Source organism: Sorex araneus, chromosome 5, assembly GCF_027595985.1.
Source record: "Sorex araneus isolate mSorAra2 chromosome 5, mSorAra2.pri, whole genome shotgun sequence".
Lineage (NCBI taxonomy): Eukaryota > Metazoa > Chordata > Mammalia > Eulipotyphla > Soricidae > Sorex > Sorex araneus.
In genome coordinates this window covers 108588968-108616875 of record NC_073306.1, presented here as the reverse complement: position 1 = coordinate 108616875, position 27908 = coordinate 108588968, and the positions used below count along the sequence as shown (strand labels likewise).

At 44.7% G+C, this 27908-nt stretch overlaps 1 protein-coding gene across 1 annotated transcript; it reads left to right on the top strand.

Annotated features, from left to right (window-relative positions):
- The first annotated feature begins 3173 nt into the window (after positions 1–3173).
- Positions 3174–27081, top strand: PBLD (phenazine biosynthesis like protein domain containing). Its single transcript, XM_004617103.2, has 9 exons — positions 3174–3307; positions 14542–14641; positions 15084–15182; positions 17325–17434; positions 18338–18367; positions 20629–20717; positions 20946–21118; positions 25064–25126; positions 26678–27081. The coding sequence occupies exons 1-9, from the start codon at positions 3224–3226 to the stop codon at positions 26788–26790; spliced, it is 861 nt and encodes a 286-aa protein (XP_004617160.1). The 5' UTR covers positions 3174–3223; the 3' UTR covers positions 26791–27081.
- The last annotated feature ends 827 nt before the right edge of the window (positions 27082–27908 follow it).

Here is a 27908-nt window from a genome sequence, read left to right as displayed (position 1 = left end):
TATTATATAAAGTAAAGAGAGGCTGCTAAAATCTCAGGACTAGGACAAATGGAGACGTTACTGGGCCTGCTCAAGCAAATTGATGACTAACGGGATGGTAGTGATAGTGATTATATAAATTTTACATATACACTTCTTTAGCTTTGTTTTGGGGCAACATCTGGCTATGTTTAGGGTTTCCCCTATGCTCAGGGGTCACTTCTGGTATGACTTGGGGAACCAAAAGTGGTGCTGGGGAACCCAGTTCAGCTGCATGCAAAGTATGTACCTTACCTACTGTACTATCTCTCTGGCCCAACCATACATTAAATTGATTTTTTTTTTAACTGTGGGCCAGTGCTCAGGACTTATTTCTGGCTCTGTGTTCAGAGATTACTCCTGGCAGGGCTTGATGGGCCAGATGGGATGCTGGGGATTGAACCTGAGGTGCAGCATGCAAGGCAAGCACCCTACCCACTGTACTATTACTCCAGCCCTGATTTTTTCCTTTATTACTCCAGCCTTGATTCTTTTCAGCCCATCTGTTGCTAATCTGAGGACTCATCCAGTATGAAAGAAACCCAGAGGGCAGGTGATTTTCCCCTACCATATTAACACCAGGAAGAGAACCGTCAGACCTGGAGCTACTAGGCTAAAACTTAATCTTGGACTTCTCAGCCCTCAGATGGGCTGGAGTGATAGCACAGAAGCAGGGCATTTGCCTTGTATGCGGCCGACCCGAGTTTGATTCCTCCACCCCTCTCGGAGAGCCCGGCAAGCTACCGAGAGTATCTTGCTCACATGGCAGAGTCTGGCAAGCTACCTGTGGTGTATTTGATATGGCAAGAACAGTAACAACAAGTCTCACAATGGACACGTTACTGGTGCCCGCTTGAGCAAATCGATGAGCAATAGGATGACAGTGCTACAGTGCTACAGAGCTTTGGTATATATATATCTGAAAATATGTATATATACATATATATATTTCCCTCTATGATTTGTTGCCTACTATCTGAACCCCATCAAATATGGCGTGGTAATTATGGAAAATGGGTAGGGAGTGTCTTTTGATGTGTTGCGGCTGCGCAGTCCAGGAACATGTTTACTCATATGTGAGGCTGGGCCCGAGCGCATGGGGAGCGGCCTTGAGCGTGGAGGCGGTGGGTTGTGGAGGTTTTTGGCTGCCAGGGCTGGGTCCCTTGGGGCAGGGAAGGCTCTCACCCACCCCACTCTAGGATGCCGGAGATTTTGCCTTTTTCTAATTGTTTTTGTTTTTGTTTGCTTTTCTTGGTGACCTGGCTGTGCTCAGGGCTTACTCCTAGCTCTAGTGTTCAGGGATCACTCCTGGTGGGGCTTTAGGGACCATACCAGTGCCTGGGATTGTACCCAGGCAGTCTGCATACAAGACAAGCACCTTAGGGGCTCTTTTATCCTTCCAGCTGCACATAATACATTTTGTTGAGGGTGGGGTGCTCCTAAGGAGTTCCCAGGGCCCCAGTGTCCACTCCGGTCATTCGTAGTCATATGATGTTGTAATGTGAGGAACTGAGGATGCCGTGCTGCTCAGGCTATGCATAAATCTGAAGACATTATTACTGATTTGTTTGGTTATGGCACCCTTTTTATTCAAGCTTTTTGTTTGTTTGTTTGTTTGTTTGTTTTTAGGGAGTTTGAGGATTGAACCTGGGCCAGCTGTGTGCCAAGGCAAATAATGTGCCTTACCCACTATACTATTTCTCTGGCCCCCAAAACGAGGTTTTTTTTTAATATTTTAAATTTTGGGCCACACCTGGTGGTGCTCAAGGATTACTCCTTGCTCTGTGTTCAGGGATCACTATGGCAGGGCATGGGGACCATATGGGGTGCCAGGGATCAAATCTGGGTTGGCTGCACATGCAAGGCAAATACCCTACTCACTCTCTATCATTCTGGCCCCAAAGTTCTTTTAGAAGGATAGAATTTTTTTTTTTTTTGCTTTTTGGGGTCACACCTGGTGATGCATGGGTTACTCCTGGCTCATGCACTCAGAAATTACCCCAGGCAGTGCTCAGGGGACCATATAGGATGCTGGAAATCGAACCTGGATGGGCTACGTGCAAGGCAAACGCCCTACCCGCTTTGCTATCACTCCAACCCTGATAGAAATATTTTTTTAGGAGACAGTAAACAACATATGTGCACCAAGAACATTTTATTTCAAACATACCCTGTGCAGGGAGATGGTTAAATGGCTAGAGCTTTGCTTGTAGGAACCCTGAGAACCAAGATCAGAGTAGCCAGACACTACTCACATCTTTGAGTGGCCCCCAAATAACAACAAAAATAAGAAAACAAAAATATTGCCTGGTCAGCCATGTGTCTTGTTGGTGGAGCATCTGCCTTGCATGTGTAAGGCCCTGGATTTAATTCCTGACACTGCTAAATATACGTACGTGTGTGTATGTTTACACACATATATAGTCTAAGCTAGTCCAAAAATCAAATTAAGATTATGACTATGAGGGATAGGGAGATAGCTCAACAAGCTGAGCGCATACTTTGTATGAAGGAGGCCCAGGCACCACTTGGTCCTCCAATACTGCCAGGAATGATCCCTGAGCACTGTAGCACTGTAGCACTGTTGTCCTGTTGTTCATGGATTTACTCAAGCAGGCAACTGTAATGTTTTCATTGTGAGACTTGTTGTTACTGTTTTAGGAATATCGAATACACTATGGGTAGCTTGCCAGTCTCTGCCGTGTGGGCGGGATACTCTCGGTAGCTTGCCGGGCTCTCCAAGAGGGACAGAGGAATTGAACCTGGGTCGGCTGTGTGCAAGGCAAATGCCCTACCCGCTGTACTATCGCTCCAGTTCAACCCCTAAGCACAGAGCTGAAAATAACTCCTGAGCATGACCAGCTATGGCCCCCAAACAATGCACAAAGAAAAGAACATCATTTGGTTAAGTATATGTGATCATATGAAATCTCAATACAAAATTTGAACAGAAATTATTCTGTTCATTCAGTATTTTAAAACATAGTAAATTTATAGTTTTCTTTTTTAAATTGGAGGAACATATACCTTTAAAAATAGGTGTGTTAGAACAATTGCCTTATTTGGTATTTGGAAATTGCTTCCTAATTGCTTCTGTATGCCAAGTTAAACATTAACTTTTTGTCTTTTTTTTTTTTTCAACAATAAGAAATCAAGCAGTCTACCAGTAAGTTTGAGAGCTCACAATAACCGACTAGCAGGGAAAATGAAGCTCCCAATTTTTATAGCGGATGCATTCACAGCAGAAGCATTTCGTGGGAACCCTGCTGCTGTTTGCCTCCTAGAAAATGTAAGTATGTGGGGACTGGGGGACAGTTCAAAGGGCAAGTGTGCATGGTTTGCCAGCTAGTGGTTGGAATTCAATTCTGGGCGCCACATATGGTCTTCCCAGCGCTAACTGGAATGGCCCCCAGACACTGAGCCAGGAATAGTTCCTGTGCACTTCCAAATGTGGCCAAAACACACACAAAAAGAAACAAAAAGACAACAGGTTTCATTAGTTAGCACCAAATGTGAAAATCAGGTGAGGTTTATATGACAGGACATGACTGATAATGCACTTAGCACAAAATATTCTAGCTGAATATCTGTTTTTTAAAAGATGATGATTGAAGCTTAAGATATAAGAATGATTAAACATGAGATAATATTATTCAACATTTTCTACATGCAATTAATGCAGTATCAAGATTTCTAAAGTGTCATGATCTTGGTGTATGTAAAAAAATAGGAATTAATAAAAAAATAAAACCACCCCCAAAACAAAACATATTTTTGTAGAATGTATTCTTTGAAATGATAAAGAAAGCAAAAGCCAAAATTTTAGTAATGGCAAAACATTAAAATCTTGCCATTAAAATAGAACAGAGTTTAGGGAACTGGGGTGTTTCCTTTGCATATACCTGGTCTAAGTTCAATCCCTGGCACCCTGTATGGTCCTGCAAGGTGCTGGAGTGATCCCCAAGCAGAGACAGGAGTAAGCCATGAGCACTGCAGGTTGTAGCCAAACCCCGCCCTCCCCCTCAAACCAAACCAAAACAGGGTTTGGAAAACCATGGTCCATGGGCCAAACTGAATTTTACCTTTATCATGCATCATCAGAATATCTATTCACAACCAAGGAAGTGAGACATTTTGCAGAACTAAGTGGAAAACTAGAAAGGCATAAGCCTGTGGCTTACTACTTTTCAAGGAGCTTACTCAGTTGATTAAGAAAAGTATTAACAACCCCCATGGCAGAGTCTGGCAAGCTAGCCATGGGTATTCGAAACAGTAACAACAAGTCTCACAATGGAGACATTACCTGTGCGTGCTCTAGCCAATTGATGAACAACGGGACAACAGTGCAGTGCTACAGTGCTTATACTGAGGTCTTGGCTGTTCTAATGACTATTGATTTGTATGATTGTTTTTTAATTTGATTTTGCCTTAATCATTGATTCATTTTAATTTTGACTCAATATAATTAGCTTTCTTAAGACTAAAAAAAAAAAAAAGAAAAGAAAAGTATTAACAGAGGAGTTACCAAGGTCACCAACACCTTGACCTGAGGCGCTTAGTGTTGGTTTCTGTAAAATTAAAAAAAAAAAAAAGTGGACAAAAAAAAGAGGCAAGGAAACATACTCTTTTGATGATTGCACTTGCAAAAGAGTAGATCCTCTTTGAGGACTTTAAGGGGCCAGGCTGGTCTGAACATTAAGGTCATCCATGGAGCTTTATTTATTTAAGGTGTTTTTTTTTTTTTTTTGCTTCAGGAAGTTTAATCTTTATTGTTAAGGAAATAGACAATTTCAAGTCTTTCATATTTTCAGACAAAGTCTCCCAGATGCTTTACTGGAAAGAAATTGTAACTGCTGTGGTCATTGCATAGGAAACTATAGCAATAATCTAGGAAAGAGACAGTGGAAATACTTGGGGTGCAGACATTTATTACATTTGAGAACTTTGGGAAGGTGTTTATTGGCAGTACAAGAGAGAATAATTTTGGAAAGTATCAAAATAATTCCTAATTTGACTTCTGGGTATATTGGTATTATAAATGTTTTATCCTGAAGCTGCACATTACTGAACCAACATGTTGAAAAAGAGGAGTCAGCACATTGCTAACAGTGACTGCTTACAATGAATTGCAAGATTTTTCCCAAAAAGTTTTTTTCTAATTTTATTTATTTATTTATTTACTTATTATTAATGAATTACCGTGAGGGTACAGATACAGATTTACATATTCTCATGCCAGTTGTGTTCAGTCATACACTGAAACAAGCTGTGTTTCAGTCATACACAGCTTGTTTTTTTTTTTTTTTTTGCTTTTTGGGTCACACCTGGCAATGCACAGGGGTTACTCCTGGCTCTGCACTCAGGAATTACCCCTGGCGGTGCTCAGGGGACCATATGGGATGTTGGGATTTGAACCCGGGTCGGCCGCGTGCAAGGCAAACGCCCTACCCACTGTGCTATCTCTCCAGCCCCACACAGCTTGTTTTTATTTAAGTTTTTTTGGCTGTACATAACTATTCTCAGGTTCAGGGATCCTGGCGAACTCAGGCTGCAGGGGATTGAACTCAGGCCAGATGTGTGCAAGGCAGGGTGTCCTAGCCTCAGTACTATTACGCTGGGCTCCATCCATGAAGCTTTAAAAATTCCTGTGCCTTGGAGAGAATTTGGCGAGGAGATGGAGCCCAAAACCTGGGGAACTTTAGCTCCCCGTGTGATTTCAGTATGCAGTCAAAATAGAGAATGGATGAGGTTTTAGTGAAATGTAGCACTGTAGCACTGTTGTCCCGATGTTCAACAATTTGCTCGAGTGGGCACCAGTAACATCTCCATTATGAGACTTGTTGTTACTGTTTTTGGCATATCAAATACTCCATGGGTAGCTTGCCAGGCTCTGCCTTGCAGGCGAGATACTCTCGGTAGCTTGCCGGGCTCTCCAAGAGGGACAGAGGAGTCGAACCCAGGTCGGCCGTGTGCAAGGCAAACACCCTACCCGCTGTGCTATCGCTCCAGTCCTTAGTGAAATAATGATAATTATTATCATCATCTTTAGAGAGTGTCAGGTAGCCCTAGTCTCATCATGCTACCCTCAGTGCTCTACCCCAGAGCTACGTTCCCAACCTGTGCGTGAATATTATTGAGTCCTAGTTCCACTTACTTTCTCCCTCATTGGAACAGTGAATTGGTGATGAAGTCCTCACCTTATCTTAACTATACTTTCATGATGTGACCTTGAATCTGGCATTTTCTATCTGTAATTGCAGAAAGTCATAAAGTTAAGAGACTTGATCAAGTTATGCAAGAGTTGGGAGGTTTAGTGAGAGAATAATTAACAACTCAATTCTAAATCTTGAACTTTCCCTAAAAACAATTGGGAAAACAAAACTACATGTCAAGAAATTATAGAATTGACTAAAATTGCTCATCAAGAGTATTAATATCACTTGCTTCATGTCTCCATGTAACATTCATGAAGGGTTCTGAAAACAGATTTGGGTGATTTATGTACCTAATTCTTATCAGATGCCAAGAGTTAACATTTCCCCCCAGTTTAACTTCTTATATCTCCACTCAGCTAATTACCCACCGGATTTAAGAACTTCTCTCCTTTAAAATATATTTCAGGGGCGGAGCAATAGTACAGGGGGTAGGGCGTTTGCCTTGCACACGGCTGGCCTGGGTTCGATTCCCAGCATACCATATGGTTCCCTGAGCACCGCCAGGGGTAATTCCTGAGTGCAGAGCCAGGAGTGACCCCTGAGCATAGCTGGGTGTGACCCAAAAAGCAATATGTGTATATATATATATATATACACATATATATATAATGGGACCAGAGTGATAGTACAGTGGGTAGGGTGCTTGCATTGCCCGTGGCTGACTGGATTTGAGCTCTGGCAATTTATGGCAAATATGGAGGTTCCTAGAAACCACCAGGAGTGGTTCTTGAGTGCAGAACCAGGAATAAGTCCTGAGCACAGCCGGATGTGCCCCCCCCCAAGAATGTATATATCCATTTTATATTTATATACATACATAAATACATATATACATATATGTTTCATATTATTTATATGTTTGGGGAAACTAGAAAATGAAAAATTAACCAAAGTAAAAATATGTCTCAGTTTGAATGGAAGAAAGTAAAAGAAGACAAAGAAGTCCTTGTTCAGGCACTCCCTATGACCTCCTGATTCTCTTCTGTCTCCAGCCTAAGATGCCAAGTGAATTTGGTGTCTGGCAGGGAACTGACACCTCTCCCAATAAAACCTAGTTTTTGTTTCTGTCAACGTGAGAATTCTATTCTCCTGGAGACTAATTTAATACTTTGCTGAATTTATTTATTTATTTATTTATTTATTTTGCTTTTTGGGTCACACCCGGCGATGCACAGGGGTTACTCCTGGCTTTGCACTCAGGAATTACTCCTGGCGGTGCTCAGGCGACCATAGGGGATGCTGGGATTCGAACCCGGGTCGGCCGCGTGCAAGGCAAACGCCCTACCCTCTGTGCTATCGCTCCAGCCCCAAGCAGAGAGAAATACTTTGCTGAATTTATAACCAGTAAAAACATAAATAATAATAATATAATAATACAATTAAATAATAATAATACCAATAAATACTTGCATTTATAAGCATACTTAAAATAATTGTCAGTTGTGACTTTTGTCCTTGAATTATTTTTAGTATTTCTGATGGTGGGGCAGAGACTACTAGGGCTTCAGCTGGAGGTGCAAGGGTCAAACCTGGGGCCCTGTGCCTGCCAGGAATGCACTCCAGGCCTTTGAGCCCTCTCCTAGTCCTGTCCTTGGGTTTTCTGTCTTGTTTTTTCTGTTTTTGGGTGGTGCTCAGGTCTTACTGCTGCCAAGTGCCTCACCCTCTGTGCTCTCTCCGGGCCCTATCCCTGAGTTCTGTTATCCATGGTTGAATGCACTGGAGGGGTAAAACATCTAGAGAGAACACAGTTTTCACAGGAAAGTGAAAGAGACATGTAAATTTTATCATGCTGACCTCAACTTACCAGGCATTTACTCTGTTGTTAAAGCTGTCTTCAAATATTTGTCAACATCTACCAGGAGCCAGGCACAGAGGTAGGGATAGGAGGTGCAAAGATTAGTAAATCTGGCTGTCCTTGAGGGCTCAAAGTCTAGTGGGGGAATAGACAAGTCAACCAGATTATTTCAGCGATTATCACAGAGCTAAAGTACAATGGGCACTCCGTGACATTTTATGGTGAAGAAAATACTTCTGATGTTCAATTACAGGGTATTGAACCCAGGCTTCCCAATGCAAAGCAAGTGTTCAACCCTGTGAACTACCCCTCCAGCCCTCCTGCTAAAATTATCCATAAAAATTAGCTTTATTGTGTGCCCAACGTATTCATTTATTCAATTCAATTATTGGCATTTTGGGTACTGTGCTGAGATCAAATGTAATATTCATATATCTGCATGATTATTCTTGTAAACACTAATGAACATTTCTAGTACATCAAGGAGGACTGCTCTTGTACTTTTATTATTTTATTTTATTGTTTATTTTTTGGACCACATTTGGCAGTGTTCAGGGCTTACTCCTGACTCTGCACTCAGAATCAATCCTGGCAGGCTTGAGAAATCATGGGGAATGTCGGGGATCAAACTCAAGTTGACCTCGTGTAAGGTACTACTTACTGTAGTAGGTATTACAGTAGATAGTACTACCTACTGTACTATTGCTCTGACCCATGGCCTTGCACTTTTCCCCCATGACATTGCACTTTTAAAGAGGAAATGCTTAATTTTAGCCCCCTGAATTACTTGCTCTTCCACTTTTCCTTGTGAAACTGAGAGAGAATGCTAAAAATCCCCTTACTGCTTGGTGGGTTATAGATTGAGGAAAAGCAAGTATATAGTAATACTATGTTCAGTCCATACTTTATTATTTTTTAAATTAATTAAAATTTTTTTTTTTTGCTTTTTGGGTCACACCCAGCAATGCTCAGGGGTTGTTCCTGGCTCTGTACTCAGGAATCACTCCTGGTGGTGCTCAGGGGACCATATGGGATGCCGGGGATCGAACCCAGGTCGGCCGCATGCAAGGCAAACGCCCTAGCCACTGTGCTATCGCTCCGGCCCCCTCAGTCCATACTTTAATTCAGTGGGGAAGCTTCTAGTCACTGTCCATTTCCAAACTTGGTGTCCTTCCTCAGAGAGAGGGTTATTGAACAGTGGTGACCATCCGAGTCAGGGTAGCCTGAGGTTTCTAGAGTGTCCCACTCTCAAATCTCATTATTATGCCCTGACTAGGAATAAAGAAAGCGAGAAGATTTTCTAGGACATTGAAAGGCTTTCCTTTGCCTGTCGTATGGGGAAGAGAGCAAATCAAGGGAGGCATTGTCCTAAGAATTTCTGCTTCCCACATCCTCACTGGCTTCTAGTACACACAGTGGTGGGGAGTGACGCCAGGCATGTAAGGAAAACAGGGTGCTAACTGCTTGTCATTTCATTTTCCCAATCTTTTTTTTGGGGGGGGTCAAACCTGGCGATACTCAGGGGTTCCTCCTGGCTCTGCACTCAGGAATTACTCTTGGTGGTGCTCAGGGGACCATATGGGATGCTGGGAATCAAACCCGGGTCGGCCGCGTGCAAGCCCTACTCACTGTGCTGTCGCTCCAGCCCATCTCCCAATCTTTCTATCTCTGATAGATTTTATTACCACCTCCACCATACCATAAGCAAACTGAAGCAGGGGAAGTTTGAGTAATTCACCTGAGGCTGCACACTTCTGAGTAACTCCAGCTTCTCTCCCAGGTCGGCCTGACCAGAGTTCATGCTTTAACCACCGTGTCCACCATTAATCCCCTTCATGTCTCCTTACTTTCAAGTTAGTTTATAGGTCTTTTTTGTTTGTTTATTTTGTTTTGGGGTCACACCTGACTCTACTTAGGGCTTACTCCTGGTTCTGTGCTCTGAGATTGCTCCTGGTGGTGCTTGGGATGACACAGTGCACCCAGTGCAGTACTCGGGATTGAACTGGGGTTGGCTCCAGGCAAGTCAAGTGCCTTCACCCCTGTACTCTCTGCTCTCTCCTCCATACATCACTCTTATTGTAAATCCTTCAATGCCTGTCTTCATCCTACGAGATCCTAAGTCGTTTTGACTTGTTCCAACATAACTGATCTAGCATGTGGGAGGTCCTAATATCTGCAGAGTGAAAGTTAAAATTTTCATTCAATATGGCAAAATCTTTGAAGAGTTCTAGTCTAGGGTCGATTTTCCGTTCTCATTGGGATAGGAGTAATTGGCAGGTGTAGACTTTCGGTCCCTCATGGGACTAGAGACAAGGCATCGACAAGAGTCATCAAGGGGGCCAAAGAATGAGTCCAGGTATGCCTCACATGTTCCTGATCCCAGCTCAGTCTTCTGAGCCCACAAGTAGTCCATGAACAGGGAGCCAGTAACCTTGAGCACTGCTGGGTATAGATCAAACCCTTCCCACCTGCCTTGGCCCCACAAAGAACAATTAGAAACTGAAGCTGACCTATAGTCTGAGTGCTGCATCCTGTGGATATAACTTTACAGCAGGAAATCTAGGTGTCTCGGAAGGAATCTCCTACTTATTTCTGGAAGATTTATTTTTTTACTTATTTTTAATTTCTTGGTTTTAGGGGAGCCATACCTGCTGGTGCTCAAGGGAGCACTTCAGTTTGGGAGTTATTCCTGGAGGTGTTTGGGGGAACTTGCAATATGAGGGGTTGCGTCTCGGCTTCCTACATGTTAAGCATGCTCTTAACCCTTTGGACTAACTCTCTTAGCCCATTTCTGGATGGTTTACAACTTCCTATACCCATGTGATTTTCCTTTGGGACTGGAGAGAGTATGTAGGGCTGATCCTCACCACTCCACGTAGTCCCTTGAGCCTTGCCAGGAGTGATCCCTGAGTGTAGGTCCGGAAATCAGTCCCAAGTACCACTGGGTGTCCCAAAACAAACAACACAAAAAGTACTCCTCCTTTGCTGAAATGTCTAGTAGAGTGAGAAATAAATGAGTAGCTGGACTTGCTGTCTTTTTTTCTAAACTGCCACAAGATGGCAGTATTTAAAAACTTTACTCTGAGTTCCCAAGTGTCCGGAGATTCTGGATTCAGAGAAACAAATGTGGCTATTTGAGTGATATAAGTTTGATGCATGAGAGATTGCCAAGGAAAAATGGGTATTAAGGTTATAACTATCATTTGCTTCTTGGACACAAACTTGTACAGTATAATAAAAGCAGTCTTTCTTTTGTTTCTACAGCTCTCAAAGTTAAAGCAACATTAGTAACGCTCTTCATTCACTATTTTCTTCACCTTAGGTTCCAGTATAGAAGTTCAGTGGCCTGTGGTACATAATAAAAGCTGCTACTATCTACTTTCTTAGGCTCCTTACACCTACAGTGAATGCATTTAAAACATCTTGGAACAGAAATTATAGTTACAAAAATCCTAATAGTGATTGGTATAATATATCAAGGTACAGAGGACAAAAGAGTTTGTGCTTAGTGAAATGCTCTGATGTAAAAACAAAAACAAAAACAAAAATAAACGTACAATTTGCAAAGAAATCTTTGACCAGTAGGTAGTGAATTTTGCTACAAAATGGGATGTTTTTATGCTTTTGAGATATTCCTGCCCTAAAGATTGAGGGAAATAATAGACAATGACAGGAAAGACAAGAGTTTGACCAGATCCTAGAAGAAGGGCTGGTTCCTGCAACCTGAAAGGCAAATCCAGTAATGCCTCAGTCTCCAGGCCCTACACACATTCTGCTTTATTTCTCCTGTTCCAGTTCTCCTTGCCTGGACTCATAGCTCCCTTAGGGTCAAGGCTTTACAGGTCGCTGGAGGAACGGGATAAATGAAAGGTCGAGTGATTTATCCAAGAAGCTTTCAATATAAAATTCTTTGGCCACATTTTCCTCACCCCAATCTGCCCTTGTTCTAAGTCCATCTCAAAGCCTCATCTTTGCTTATTATTTGTTTACTCATTTATATATTTGGGGATTGGGATTACATCTGGGTCATTCCTGGCTCTGTGCTCAGGAGCGATCCCTGAAGTTGCTCAGGGGACTATATGTGGTGCCAGAGATCAAACCGAGGTCAGCTTCATGCAAGGCAAGTACTATACCTCCTGTACTATCTCTGCATCCCTGCTCTGAAGCTTTATTTATTTATTTATTTATTTATGACTTATTTTTTTGTGTGGGGCTACACCTTGAGATGCTCAGGGCTTACTCCTGGCTCTGTAGTCAGGAATTACTCCTGGCAGTACTTAGGGAACCATATGGGATGCTGGGGACCAAACCCAGGTCGTCTGCATGCAAGGCAAAAGCTTTACCCACTGGAGCTTTTTTTTTTTTTTTTTTTTGCTTTTTTGCTTTTTGGGTCACACCCAGCGATGCTCAGGGGTTACTCCTGGCTCTGCACTCAGGAATTACTCCTGGCGGTGCTTGGGGACCATATGGGATGCCGGGGATCGAACCCGGGTTGGCCGCATGCAAGGCAAACGCCCTACCCGCTGTGCTATCACTCCAGCCCCCCACTGGAGCTTTTAAGATGAGACTTAGAGGGGCTGGAGCGGTAGCACAGCGGGTAAGGCGTTTGCCTTGCACGCGGCTGACCCGGGTTCGATTCCCAACATCCCATATGGTCCCCTGAGCAATGCCGGGGTGATTCCTGAGTGCAGAGCCAGGAGTAACCCCTGTGCATTGCCAGGTGTGACCCAAAAAGCAAAAAAAAAAAAAAAAAAAAAGATGAGACTTAGAGGGCCCAGAGAGATAGTCATACCTCTTGCTGATCATATCCATCAGTATTTGGGAGCTATTTCTGTGTAGGTGCTTGGGGGAAATAAGGGATTGAAAAATGGAGTTGGGGGCTGGAACAATAGCATAGTGGGTAGGGTGTTTGCCTTGCACTCGGCCAACCCAAGTTTGATTCCCAGCATCCCATATGGTCCCCTGAGCACCGCCAGGAATAATTCCTGAGTGCAGAGCCAGGAATAACCCCTGTGCATCACCAGATGTGACCACCCCCCCAAAAAAAAAGAAAAATGGAGTTCTACATAAGTCTCCAGCAGGCAAACTCTTTCCCTTTTAGCTAACTCTGGCCTTGAAATTCTGCATTTCTAGCAAGTTCTCTCAGTGCTGCTCATGGGCACAGTTGTCATTAGTTGACTGATAGCTGCTTTACATCCATTTTATCCATGAAACATGGGTGTCCCTGCTGTAGCCTATTAAAGGGATAATGATACTTTGTGATATGGGAGGTCTATTAGTATGACTTAATCTTAAACTTTGAGGTTAACCTTAAGGCTTTGAGTCAAAGTGAAAAGCTAACATTTATCAAGCATTTACTATGTGTTGGGCTATAATGAACTCTTTTAGACATTAATTCATGTATTCTTCTGAAGAAAATGTTGAGTAATAAATGAAGATCCATTGTATTTTGTTTGGGTTTTGAGAAAATGGCTATTGATTTCTTCAGATATTTGGCTTAGTTCCATATCCTGGCTATTGTGCTAAGAATTGCAATGAACATGGATGTCCGCATATATTTTTGAATAAATGTTTTTGCATTCTGTGGGATGATTCTAAGATGTGGAATCACTAGGTCATATGGAAACTACTGTTTTCTACAGAGACTGAATCAGGTCATATTCCCTCCAACAGTGAATGAGGGTCCCTTTTCCCCCACACCTGGACCAGCATGGGATGTTTCCAGTCCTTTTCATATTTACCATTCTCATTGATGTGAGATGATGTCACATTGTCATTTTGATTGCACTTCTCTGGTAATACATGATGATGCACACGTATACATGTACCTACTGATCACTCATATGTCCTCTTTGGGGAAGTGTCTGCTCAGCTTCTGGTTCTGTTTTTTTTGTTTTGTTTGTTTGCTTTTTGGGTTACACCCAGCAATGCACAGGGCTTGCTTCTGGCTCTGCACTCAGGAATTACCCCTGGTGGTGCTCAGGGGACCATATGGGATGCTGGGAATTGAACCCGGTTCGGCCACATGCAAGGCAAATGTCCTACCCGCTGTGCTATCACTCCAGCCCCTCTGGTTCTGCTTTTTAGTTTCTATTACTTCTGAGCTTTGTGCATGCTTTGCTTTATATGTCTTAGATTTTCAGCCTTATATCTGATGTATGGTATGCAATATTTTCTTCCAATGAGTAGGCATCTTTTTATATTCACCTGTTCTTTTAATGCATGTAATGTTTAATATTTATTAACTATGACTTTTTTTGTTCCAAAGAAGCCTGTTTATATTTCTGAAATGTTTTTTTTTTGTTTTTGGGTCACACCCAGCGATGCTTAGGGGTTACTCCTGGCTTTGCACTCAGGAATTACTCCTGGCGGTGCTTGGGGGACCATATGAGATGCTGGGGATTGAACCCGGGTCGGCCGCGTGCAAGGTGAACGCCCTACCCATTGTGCTATTGCTCCGGCCCCATATTTCTGAAATGCTAATAATTTGTTCTTCTTTTCCACCCAATTTAGCAACTGGATGAAGACATGCATCAAAAAATTGCAAGGGAAATGAATCTGTCTGAAACTGCCTTTATCCGAAAATTACAACCAACTGACAACTTTACGCAAAGTAAATATTCATTTATTTGTACGTGGGGGGGGGGGGACTCAAGGCTTATTCCTGGCTCTGCATTCAGGGATCACTCATGGTGAGACTCGGAAAATGATAAGCAGCGCTGGAGATGGAAGCTGGGTGGGCTGTGTACAAGGCAAGCATCCATTCTGCTATACTATTTCTCTAGCCCCTAAGTATGCATTTTAAACCATTTTGAATGATCCCAGAGCATCTTCTTTGGGGTGAACAATATATCTGGAAATGTATGTTGGAGGAGATTGAGAGTGGTTTTTAGTTTATCTGGGGGTGTGAGAGTGTTGGTTAATTTGAGTGCGTCAGTTCTAGATTCAGCACTGTGGGGACTGAGGCCACTTGCCTCAACTTCACGCCTCCTTATACAACATATCAATTATAGGTGATCCACTTGTAATCAAATGATCTCTTTTCTCCTCTGAAGGTGCCTGCTTTGGACTAAGGTGGTTCACGCCTGCAAGTGAGGTCCCCCTCTGCGGCCACGCCACCCTGGCTTCTGCAGCTGTGCTGTTTCACAAAATAAGTAATGTGATCATCTTTCCCGAACCCTCACTAACCAACACCACTCACATTCTGGCCAGAGAGCCACAAGGACAAAGAGCTAGAGTGGGAGAGTGGGAGGAAGCGCATGGGCAGAGGCCATGGATATAACCACAGTGATGGACACTTCCCGAGGGATGGGCATTGACTTGAGACCGATGAGAGCGAGACCTTTGTTAATAGAATCTCTTATGGTTTTGTCTTTTCTGGTGGAGAGGGTACTCCCAATCAGAGCTCAGTGGTATCCTGGGGCCACCCCTAAATACCAGCCCACCAGATAGGGTGGTTCAGTGCTAGATTGAGGCATTGCTGCTTGGGACTAGTGATGGGGATCATGAGGGCAACCCACAGTACTAGCAGTGCCTGGGACCTGTGCAGGACCAAGAATCAAATTCAGGCCTCTGCATATTCAAGACAGGGGTCTCTGAGTTCTGTCCCCAGGCCCTAATAATGTTGAAAAAAAAATTTTTTTGAGTGGAGCACACCCGATGATACTCAAGGCCTACTCCTGGCTCTGTTCTGGATCACTCCTGGTTGGCTCAGCGGACGGTATAGGGTGCTGGGGGTTGAACCCAGGTGGGCCTCATACAAGCCCTAGTCACTGTACTCTTGCTCCGGCCCCCTACCCCTGTTAATGTTTCTAAAAGATAATTTTAGTTTCAGTGAAAAAGGACAAGGAAACACACTCACATGTGGTTTAGGAACTGGGTTTTGAAAGGAACAAGTTTTACAGAAGTTGAGTGTCTTTTGCAAACCCCACGTTGATTGGTTTGAAGGTGAGGCTAAGAAAGGAGGACTTGTGCTTTTCCATATAAGGTGGTCTCAGGCTTAGAGAAAATCAAAACTAAAAATTGCTTGTCAGGAATTGTGTCTTATATCAATTATGTGAGAGAGAGTGAAGTATGAGTTTCAGAATTTAAGGGATTTTTTGTTTGTTTGTTTTTTGGGTCACATCTGGTGATGCTCAGGGGTTACTCCTGGCTCTGCACTCAGGAATTACTCCTGGCAGACTCTGGGGACCATATGGGATACCAGGGATAGAACCCAGGTTGGCCATGTGCAAAGCGAATGCCCCACTCACTATACTATCGCTCCTACCCCCAGAATTTACGTTTTGAGGCCAGTAATTTTTAAATGCAATTGAATTCCCTTACCTATGAGCATAATTAAGTGTTACATAAATACTATGGGGAAGAGAAAACAATTAATTTACAAATATTTGTTTTCCATAAAAATTTTGCACAATTGAGATCAGACAGATAGTTGGCCTGAGTTGTGTTATTGACGTGGAAGGATTAAATGTCAGAATTTGTAGTCTAGTCTTTAAAGAAAAACTTTTTGTATAGTTTGGATATATAGGGTGTTTTACTTGCTCATATAAAACTGTTGTTCATAACTTTTATATTCTAATGCTATCCTTAGGTTAGTAGAGTTTATATAACTTTAGAATTACTGTAGGTAGATATTTTTTAAAAATCTGCAACAAATCTTGTATTTCTAGGAGGTTTAATCTTCCTGTCTTATTGATAAAATGAAATCAAAATAAATTTAATTGTTTTGCTATTTTCTTGATGAGGAAATTGAAGTTTAATGAGATTAATTTGTTTCAGTAGCTGGAAAAATACATCAGAGGTCTGGAGTGGGTTTTGGGACATGCATGTGGCCTGAGTTTAAGCCTGGACACCAGGTGGAGCTGTGGGGCTGCTGAGTGCCATTGAGCGTGGCTGTGGTCAGCCTGATGCTGCTGGGCCACCAGATCAAGGACTGACAACCGGCCTTACGATAGGGATGGGAGTAGCTGAGCCCCTGGATACTAGATGCCTCCCGACAAAACATTTGGGAGGGAAGCAGCCCCTTCATATTTGTGCTTCAGGGTACAGATAATAAGCAGGCCAGGAGCTGGGATCTAAAGCCATGTGTTTTTATGTCAAGTCCGACAATTATTTTCCTGGTTCTCAAGTTAGAAGCCAACGAGGATGTTCACTCTGACCGCACCCCCACCAGCCCGTGAACTTGGCCCCCATCTCAGAGCGTAGACACAATAGTGTCAAATACAAGTGCAGACAGAGAGCAGAACTTATTTTCCTATTTCCTGATAAATGAAGTCTTTTTTTTTTTTGACCAGAAAATGTGAATAGCACTCTGACCTTCATGACTCTGAGTGGGGAACTCAGGGCCAGAAAAGCAGAGGATAGCATCATCCTGGACTTTCCTCTTTATCCAGCCAATCCTCAGGTCAGCCCTCCCCCCCCTCTCTCTCTTTCTCTCTCTCCCCCTTTCTTTCTCTCTCCCCTTTTCTTTCCTTCTTTTCCTTCTCTCCCTCTCTCTGTCCGTCCCTCCCTCCCTCTCTCCCTTCCTTCTCTCCCTTCCCTCCCTCCATCTTTTTCCTTCTCTCCCTTCCTCATCCTTTTCCCCTCTTTCTCCCTCCTTCCATCCTTCTTCCTTTGTCCATCCTTCTCTCTCCCTCCCTCCCTCCCTTTCTTCTTTCCTTCCTTCCTTCCTTCCCACTCTTTCGCTCTTTCTCTCTCCCTTCCTTCCTTCCCTTTCCTTCTCTCCTTCCTTCCTTACTCACGCCTTTCTTCCTTTCTTTCTTTCCTTCTTTCTTTCTTTCCTTCTCCCTTTCTTTCTTTCTTTCTTTCTTTCTTTCTTTCTTTCTTTCTTTCTTTCTTTCTTTCTTTCTTTCTTTCTTTCTTTCTTTCTTTCTTTCTTTCTTTCTTTCCTCCTTTCCTCCTTTTCTCCTTTCCTCCTTTCCACACCCAATTGTGCTCAGGGATCACTCCTAGCAGGGTGTCAGGGATTGAACTTGGCCTGGTGTGTGCAAAGCAAGTGCCCAACTTGCTAGACTATCTCTTCAGTCCTTTAACTATTTCTTTTATTTTTTTATTTTGGGCCACACATGGCTGTGCTCAGGGCTTACTCGTGGTTCTGTGTTCAGGAGGGGTGACTCCTGGTGTGACTTGGGGGACCATATGTGGTGCTCGTGAACAAATTCTGGGTCAACCTAGTGCAAGACAAGTGCTTTACCCACTATACTATCTCTCTGGTCCACTTTCTAATTATTCCTAATTAATGCCATGAATGATACTCAACCAATAGCCTGCTTGTTTTACAATAATTTTGTCTTTTCCCCCCATCTAGGACTTCGGAGAAGTAAAGGAGTTGATAAAGGTTGGTGAAGATACTTGCTCTCATGCTTCTGTGATTTGGTCATTTGTTATTGTTCAAGCAGAAAGATTGGATCCCCCAAAAGATAGGCCTTTTCCCAATCTAATTAATCTAGACTTAGCTTGGATGAGTAGTGATGGACATTTGATGTTTGAATTTTGTTTTGTTTTAATTTATTCTTTTGGCTAGGGAATAAAACTGACAGTGCCCAGGGGTCACTCCTGGCAGTTCTTGGGACACCTCATGCTTGTCATGGACTAACCTGGGAGTTGGCCACATGAAAGGCTAGTGTCTTACTCTCTGTACAATCTCTCCAACCTACGGGGTTTGAACATTAATATTGATCGATTTAGTGAAGTATAGACCTCTTTGACTTCCAGCATTAGCCTCCACAGGAAATTGTAGCGGGGTGGGGGTAGGAGATTACTGTATGGCAAGCAGAGAGTGAAAGTAAAGAGGGGAAACTTCCTAGGAACTGATGGTGTCCCCAAATTGTACATGGTGGCAGAGAGTGCTTTGACAGGGAGAGCAGGAAGGCATGGGTACGTGACAGAGAGGACATTACAGGTAGCCTGACTTCCTAAAGGGGTCTAGATGATGGTGGGGCTAAATAATAACAATAATCATAATCGTAATCATAAAACATTTTTTAGAGCCAGTGGGGTTGCAATGTAATTGTGCCACAGAAGGCCAGAGCTGCCCAATGCGGTGCTTAGTTTGTCGAGAAGAAGGGACCCACAGGCTGTAATGGTACAGCAATAGGGCACTTGTCTTGTATGCAGCTGACTTGGACTCGATCCCCGGCACCCCACACGGTCCCCTGAGCACTGCCAGGAGTAATTTTTGAGTGCAGAGCCAAGAGAATCCATGTCAAAAAGAGTTGAATCCCCCTTCAGGGATGCTGAGAGTTCCCAGAGGACAGGTGGGATCTAGCTGCTGGAGTTTCCAGAGAAAGGGACATTGGCCAGTCATGGTCACAGAGACAGACAACCCAGGAGCCAGCCCAGGTGGAGGGAACTTTAGCCTTGGAGCTGGAGCAGCTCAAGTCTTGCCCCGCCAGTGCACAGCTGCCCTGGAATCTTGTCTGCTCTGAGCCACTGTCACCGCAGGATGGCTCCGAGTGTTTTTTGTCTGACACCCTCCACAACTCTCTCAGAATCCCAGGCTGCCAAACCACGATATTCGTGGATATGAGCAAGATGACACAGAATCTTAGAAAAAAGGAAGATCAAAATGTCTTTAGAAAATGTTGCTGTATTGATCTATAGCAAATAATGAAAGTGAGAGCAGCATGCTTCTCCTGATTCTGTGCTCATGAATCACTCCTGCTTGGTGATTGGGGGACCATGTGGGGTGCCGGGCTTCAACTCCAGGTTGTCTGTAGCAAGACAGAGCCTTAACCCCTGAGCTATCTCCCTGATCTGTGTCCTTGAGTTCTTGCCATATAGAACATCCTAGTTAATGCGGCCACATATATTATTTCATTTAATTCTCACAACAAATATCAGGGGTGACTATGCAGCACCTCCCCCTTCATCTTAAGTGCGGTAGATGAGTGTTTCTCCATCGAACAGCATGCACAGACTTCAGGGTATGCCAAGGGGGGGGCTCAGGTGAAAACGGCATAACAAGGGCCAGGGCATACAACCAGGTCAGACACGAGGCCCAGGAAGGAAGCCAGGTCAGAAGGGCCACGGTTTGAGGAAGGCTGAGAAACACTGTAGCGACAGTGGTTATTCAGAGTGTTGATTGCTGCAGGGTCAGAGTGGGGGAGGGGGAAGAAGGGGAGGGGAAAAGGGAGAGATATTGGCCAGTCATGGTCACAGAGGCAAACAACTCATCTCCTCCCCCTCCTCCCCCTCCTCCTCCTCGCCATACCCAGCAGTGCTCAGGGCTTACTCCTGGCACTGCACTTACGGACCATATTGGATGCCTGTGCCCAGGATCAAACCTGGGTTGGCTACTTGCAAGGCAGGTGTCCTTCCCCCTGCACTGATGCCCCAGACCCTGAGAATAGTCACTCATGGACAATATCCTCTGCCCTCAGGGAGCAAACACGAGTGCTCTTACAGGCTTCTTGAGCAGCAGGAATCAGGCTTCCTCTGCTAATAGCTTGAGTCCCAAAACTTGAACTGAAAAACACTTGGGCTGGACCATGCTGGTGTGTCAGGCCCAGAGCAGACACTCAGGCGAGGTGACTTCCTACTGAGATTGAGGACTTGGCGCAGGCCCATTCCTGAAGAACTTTTGCTCTGTCTGTGCAGACTGCCCTAGGTGACACAGAGGTCCAGGACATCCGCTATTCTCCAGACACGCGCAAGCTCCTGGTGCGACTCAGTGATACCTACGACAGGTAAACTACGTACAGCTTTACCAGCGCTTGGGGGAGGGCTGCCACCCAAACCATAGCTCACGCGTGGTCTCGCTGAGCTGCGTCCATTCAGAATATGGTTTTGGCAGCCCCAGAAACTTCTCCTGCAGGGAGGATGTCCCCACTTGCACTGCCCTCTCTCCTGCTGACTGCCTGAGGGGCTGGGGCATCTGTGAGGGTCTGCCCTACTCTGCTCCCTCCCCCGACAAGGTCATTCCTGGAGAACCTGAAGGTGAATGCGCAGAGTCTGCTGCAGGTTGAAAACACAGGGAAGGTGAGAGGCCTCATCGTCACCCTGAAAGGAAAGGCGCAGCCCCAGGCCATCGACTTTTACTCCAGATACTTCGCCCCGTGGGTTGGCGTGGCGGAAGACCCTGTAACAGGTACTCTCAGGCTGGGGTTCCAGGGGGTTAGGGTACGAGGGAGTCAGAGTAGTCACTGTTTATGTGACTTTCCTGTGACCCTTTGATTTTAGGCTTTGAGTTGTCTCTGTTTCCCTATGTGGACCCCTCCACCCTGGCCCTCCATTCTGGCCTAAAACTGTCATCGAGGCTGTGTGGCAGGACTGGACCTAATGTGACACAGACTATCCTTGCTTCTGCTTCTTAGCTGCTGACCTTGGGCAAGCGAGCCCCTTCCCTTCCCTTCCCTTCCCTTCCCTTCCCTTCCCTTCCCTTCCCTTCCCTTCCCTTCCCTCCCCTCCCCTCCCCTCCCCTTCCCTTCCCTCCCCTCCCCTCCCCTCCCCTCCCCTCCCCTCCCCTCCCCTCCCCTCCCCTCCCCTCCCCTCCCCTCCCCTCCCGTCCCCTCCCTCCCCTCCCCTCCCCTCCCTTCCCTTCCCTTCCCACCTCTCCATTCCCCTCCCCTTTCTCCCCTTCCCTTCTCTTCCTTCCCCTCACCCTCCCTTTTTTTCCCTCCCCTTCCTTTTCCTTCCCTTCCCTCTCCTCCCCTCATTTTTCCCTCCCTTCCTCCTCCCCTCCCTTCCTCCCCTCCCCCCTCTTCCCCCCCTTCTTTCCTTCTCTCCTCTCCCCCTTTTCCCTTTTGTTTATTTGTTTTTTTGGCTGTACCTGGCAGTGCTCAGGGATTACTACTGGCTCTGCTCGCAGGAATCAATCCTAGCAGGGCTGGGGGGACCATATGTGGTACCAGGGATCAAACCTGGGTTGGCTGCATGCACGGCCCATTGTGTTTTCTTTCTATCTTCATTCCTGTTTCCACTCCCTGATATGACCATGCTAACTTGATGATTAAGTCATCTCTGGCTTGGCCAAATCAGGGAGTTGATTGTTAATTGTTTACCAATTTACCACAAAGTCATGCCTTGCATGCAAACAATCCAGGTTTGATCCTCGGCATCCCATATGGTCCTTTAAACCTGCCAGGAGTGATTCAGGTCACTGATTCAGATCCCCAAAGACTTTTGCCTTTATCATTGTCCAGCCTACATGAGCTTTGATGTAGGATTTGGTAAGATTTGGTCTCTGAAGGAAAGACAGTTAGGGGGACCTAGAAATAGGACAATGTTTCTTCCTTCTTTTCCTTCTGGAGGCCAGCCTTACCCTCAGAGTGGGTCTGAGTCTGGGATCCCGGGTATTTAGGAGTGAAATCAAACATGGGTAAGAATGTGAAACTGGACCAGAGAGATTGCACAATGGGTAGGGCGCTTGCCTTGTATGTGGCTGACCTAGGTTTCAATCCCCAGTATCCCATATGGCTCCCTGAGCACTTCCAACAATAATTCATGAGGGCAGAGACAGGAGTAACCCCTGAGCATTGCCAGTTGTGCTCCCACACATCCCCCCACCAAAACCCAAACAAACAAACACAAGAATGTGGGCACACTGGGGTGGCTAGTGATTCCACAGGGCTCTTCTTAGGATTTTCTGAAGAAGGAACCTTCTCTTCCACATTTTTTGAGGCCACACCCAGCTCCTCACTGTGTCTCAGAGGTGACGTTTGGCATGGTTTAGGGGCCATATGCTGTGCTGGGCAATGGACCTGGGTTACTCTCATGCAAGACAAGTGCCCTACCCATTGCACTATCTATCTCCAGCCCCTCTTGGATGTTTTTTACCCACCCCTCAAAGACTTTTCTCTCAGTGATATTTCTGTCACTGACAATCTATTTTGTTTTATTTCTTTTTTCATTTCTTAGGGGGGTTCTGGGGCCACATCCTGCAGGGTTCACAGGCTACCTCTGGTTCTGTGCTCAGGAGTGACGACTGGAAGTATTTTTTTTTTATTTTTTTTTAAATTTATTTATTTTTAATTAGAGAATCACCGTGAGGGTACAGTTACAGATTTATACACTTTTGTGCTTATACTTCCCTCATACAAAGTTTGGGAACCCATCCCTTCACCAGTGCCCATTCTCCACCACCCGTAAACCCAGTGTCCCTCCCACCCTCCCCAATCCCATCCCCCCCCCACCCCACCCTGCCACTGTGGCAAGGCATTCCCTTCTGTTTTCTCTCTCTAATTAGCTGTTGTGGTTTGCAATAAAGGCGTTGAGTGGCCGCTGTGCTCAGTCTCTAGCCCTCATTCAGCCCGCAACTCCCTTCCCCCACATGGCCTTCGACTACAATGTAGTTGGTGATCGCTTCTCTGAGTTGACCTTTCCCCGGAACGTGAGGCCAGCCTCGAAGCCATGGAGTCAACCTCCTGGTACTTATTTCTACAGTTCTTGGGTGTTAGTCTCCCACTCTGTTATTCTATATACCATAGATGAGTGCAATCTTTCTATGTCTGTCTCTCTCTTTCTGACTCATTTCACTCAGCATGAAACTTTTCATGCCCATCCACTTAACTACAAAATTCTTGACCTCCTTTTTTCTAACAGCTGTATAGTATTCCATTGTATAGATGTACCAAAGTTTCCTCAACCAGTCATCCGTTCTGGGGCATTCGGGTTTTTTCCAGATTCTGGCTATTGTAAACAGTGCTGCGATGAACATACATGTGCAGATGTTGTTTCGATTGTACTTTTTTGCCTCTCTGGGATATATTCCCAGCAGTGGTATTGCTGGGTCAAATGGGAATTCAATATCTAATTTTTTGAGAGTCGTCCAAATTGTTTTCCAGAAGGGCTGAACCAACAACTGGAAGTGTTTGGGCAGGGATTTGAACTGGGATCAGCAGGAAGCAGGGCTTGAGTTTTAATTCCTGTGCTATCCCTCTGGGCTCTGGTTCTCCATTTTAATATCTAATCTCAGATCTAAACTTCAGCACAAGATGTGAAAATGAGCTCATTAAAATGAAAGTTCTTTGGACACCAAAAGCTTGGGAATATTGGTTTGGTGAAAAAGTTGAATTTGTATCTGAGTCCCCACATTTTCTGTCATGTGTTTTCTAGGAGGAAGGAGAGATATTTTTCTTTGAAAGAGTTAGAAGACTTATATGCGTATGTCTGATTTTCCTTCCAAGGGCTGACAATGTGTTGGAAGGCTGGACAAGAATTAGAACCTGTTCTTTATCTTAGCCTTCAGAAAGTTTTTTTTTTCCTTTTTGGGTCACAGCTGGTGATGCACAGGGCTTACTCCTGGCTCATGCACTCAGGAATCACTGCTGGCGGTGCTCAGGGGACCCTATGGGATGCTGGGAATCGAACCCAGGTGGGCCAATGCAAGGCAAATGCCCTACCCACTGTACTATCACTCCAGCTCCCAGCCTTCAGAAAGTTTAAGATGGTCGGGGCTGGAGCAATAGTACAGCGGGTAGGGCATTTGCCTTGCATGCGGCCGACCTGGGTTCGATTCCCAGCATCCCATATGGTCCTCTGAGCACTGCCAAGGGTGATTCCTGAGTGCAGAGCCAGGAGTAACCCCTGTGCATTGCCAGGTGTGACCCCCCCCAAAAAAAAAGCAGAAAGTTTAAGATGGAGTAGACACATTATTATGAGCAGGATCCTTAAATTCTGTGTCTTTCTTCTTTTTTCTCTTTTCTTTCTACTTTTTTCTTTCTTTTGTTTTTGTTTTTAGGCCACACTGGCAGTGCTCAGGGGTTACAAGTTCTGTTTTTGGTTTTTGGAGCCACACCTAACAGTAATCAGGGTTTATTCCTGGCTCTGTGCTCAGGGATCCCCCCTGACAGGGCTGGGGAGACTATATGTGGTACCAGGAATCAAACCTGGTTTGGTTGCATGCATGACCCATGTGTTTTCTCTTGTGTCTTCATTCCTGTTTCCACTCCCTAGTGTGACCATACTAACATGATGGTTAAGGTGCCTGTGGCTTGACCAAACTGGGTAGTTGATTATAATTGCTTACAAACTTACACAAAGTCATCCTTGTTTTTGTTGCATAATTACAGCATGACTTCTCACTTCTTTTAAGGGTCAGCACATACTGTTCTTGGCAGCTATTGGTCCCAGCAACTGGGGAAGAAAGAGATGCGTGGTAGGATAATTCTTTTTCAATTTATTTTTTATTTGCCTAACTTTAAGCTCATATGCCTTCTCATAAGTACTACCCAACTGAAGATGTCATGAAGTGTTGTGTATTATCCACATGAAAAGGAATTTGAGTTCCTTTCCTTTGGATCTTCTATATGCCAAACATCCTCTATCCTAAACACTTCTCACTCATATCCCTCCCAACCCAGTAAATATTTTTGAAAGAATTTAATTGGTTGTATAACTTTGGCCCAAAGAGTTTGTTTATAATGAGACAAATTGAGAAAGGAGGTCAACAAATTCTACTGTTGTGGCCAGTCACACAATTGAATCAAACAGTTGTTTTCAAACCAAGGACCCTAGTGATTAATTGATTGCTAAGAGACAGAGATCACTATAGACTATAGACATCAGTGCTATAGACAGCAATCACTGTCTATAGCATTGTTGTCCCATTGTTCATCGATTTGCTTGAGTGGGCACCAGTAACGTCTCCATCGTGAGACTTATTGTTACTGTTTTTGGCATATTGAATATGCCATGGGTAGCTTGCCAGGCTCTTCTGTGTGGGCGGGATACTCTCGGTAGCTTGCCGGGCTCTCCGAGAGGGACAGAGGAATTGAACCCGGGTTGGCTGCATGCAAGGCAAATGCCCTACCCGCTGTGCTATCGCTCCAGCCCTAGAGGAAGTAGACTGAAGCCAATATAACCAACACAGTTCTTTTTGATCAAAGCTGGAGTCTGCCACTAATGAACACAAGATCTCACTCAGCAGGAGGAGTTAGACCTGTAGGAACTGATTTGGGATAGCAGGGAGGCTGTTCTCCTAGGTGAGACTAGTTACCCCACTAAGCACTGAGCCTGAAGAATGAGGCCATATCTCTCTTGTTTGTCTGAGGTACAGTTACTTACTAACCACAGTGAATGGACTCCCATTGGCTCATTCAGAGCTGGAACAATGGGCCCAAACCAATCCTCTTTATTAGCTTAACCTGCAAAGTCTATGCTTCTCCGTCTATTTTTTTTTTTCCATACATCCATGCTGACTCCTGGTGAGAGCTTGGATGGTCCTGCAGGTGGGTGTGTGTGGAGCATTACAGGAAGAGATTGAGCAAGTGGCCCAGGTAAAAGGCTCAGGAAGGGAAAATGCTGAGCTTTGAGTTTTGTTAATCAAATTGCCATTGTGACCCCTCAGTCCTCAGAAAGAGGGTGGAGCTAGGATGGACAAACGGAGGAATTTATACAATCCACAGATCATGGAGGCCTCTAGAGCTCATAATCAAAGCTATTCTGCTCATCTAAAAGGATGAAAATGGGGAGCTGGAGTGATAGCATAGCGGGTAGGGCGTTTGCCTTGCACATGGCCAACCCGGGTTCAAATCCCAGCATCCCATATGGTCCCCTGAGCACCACCAGGAGTAATTCCTGAGTGCAGAGCCAGGAGTAACCCCTGTGCATCGCCAGGTGTGACCCAAAAACCAAAATAAAATAAAATAAAATAAAATAAAAGGATGAAAATTATTTTCATTTGTGACTCACCTTATATTTGATTTAGCCTTTCAGTGTTCCCCCCGAGGAGGAGAACTGGCCATTTCCCTGCGTTCTGATGGAAGAGTTGACATTCGAGGTGGCGCTGCGGTGGTCTTAGAAGGCACCCTGACAGCCTAGACGTGATGGCGCTTTTGAACAACCATAGATTTTCTGCAAATGAAGAGATGCAAGTGCTGTCTTAGCAAGCTGGATAGTAGTAACAGGCTTAATTTTTATGATCAATATGGAAAAATGATGACATGTTAATGGAGATTTATTTTTTTTGCAGTGCTGGGGGTCAAGCCCAGAACCTCACCTGTAAGAGGTGTGAGCTCTACCATTGAGCTGCATCCCAGTCCAAATTGGAGAGTCAGTGTTTCCTGATTAAGGCCACTTTGACTCTACCTATGAGTGTGTTTGAAATATTAGCACCCAATAACACAGAACGCTGCTGTCACCTTGAATTCTGACTGTTGATCACAGAGTGAGGAATAAACTTTGGGGAAACCTACTGTGCAGTGGTGCTTTCCTTGTGGTGGTGATGGTGCTTCTCAGGGCACCCCCCCTGAAGCTCAGGAGCGTGCAGGCCTCACCCTCAACCATGTGCTTGGATCCCTTTACTTCTGTAAGGCATGGAAGGATGAGCTGGTTCCAGCAATAATCTGGTGTTCTCCCTCCTTGGCAAATTAGTCCATCCTTTACCAGCTTCAAAGCTTTAACTTAAGGAGTCACTAGTGACTCACAGATCTAAGGGAGAGAATCCCTGTAGGGTTTTCAAAGGGCACAAGATTTTCCCTGTTGGAGATGAATTATGTGAATCATTTTATAAAAATACACCTAAAGGAGTGGTTGGTACATCCTGAATTTTACCTCTCAAATATATGTGAAGTTCTTTTTATTGGTTTTTGGGCAATGGCTCTTGGTGCATAGGGACTACCTGACGTGGAGCTGGGCCCCCACCCCCACCCCAGTGGTGCTCAGGGCACAGGACACAGACATTTGTACAATCTTCTTGCACTGTTAAATTCTTCTTCTTTTTTTTTTTTGGAGGTGAGGGGTTGGGTCAGATCCAGTACTGTTCGGGGCTTACTCCTGGCTCTGTGGCCAGGGATCACTTCCAGTAGTGCCAGGAGTGCCAGGGATGGAATTGGGGTTGACTGTCTGCAACTAAGTGCCTTGGCCTTGGTAATATCTCTCTGGTCTTTTAAATTTTTTGGTTTTGGGGTTACCCCTGTCAGTGCTCAGGGCTTGCTCTT

Bases quoted from the DNA above. Each gene is read 5' to 3' on its own strand.
- PBLD (XM_004617103.2), top strand. From the start codon at position 3,224: ATGAAGCTCCCAATTTTTATAGCGGATGCATTCACAGCAGAAGCATTT. The intron at 17,435-18,337 runs GTCAGCCCTCCC...CCCCCCATCTAG, and splicing joins TTTATCCAGCCAATCCTCAG to GACTTCGGAGAAGTAAAGGA. The intron at 25,127-26,677 runs GTAGGATAATTC...TATTTGATTTAG, and splicing joins GGGGAAGAAAGAGATGCGTG to CCTTTCAGTGTTCCCCCCGA.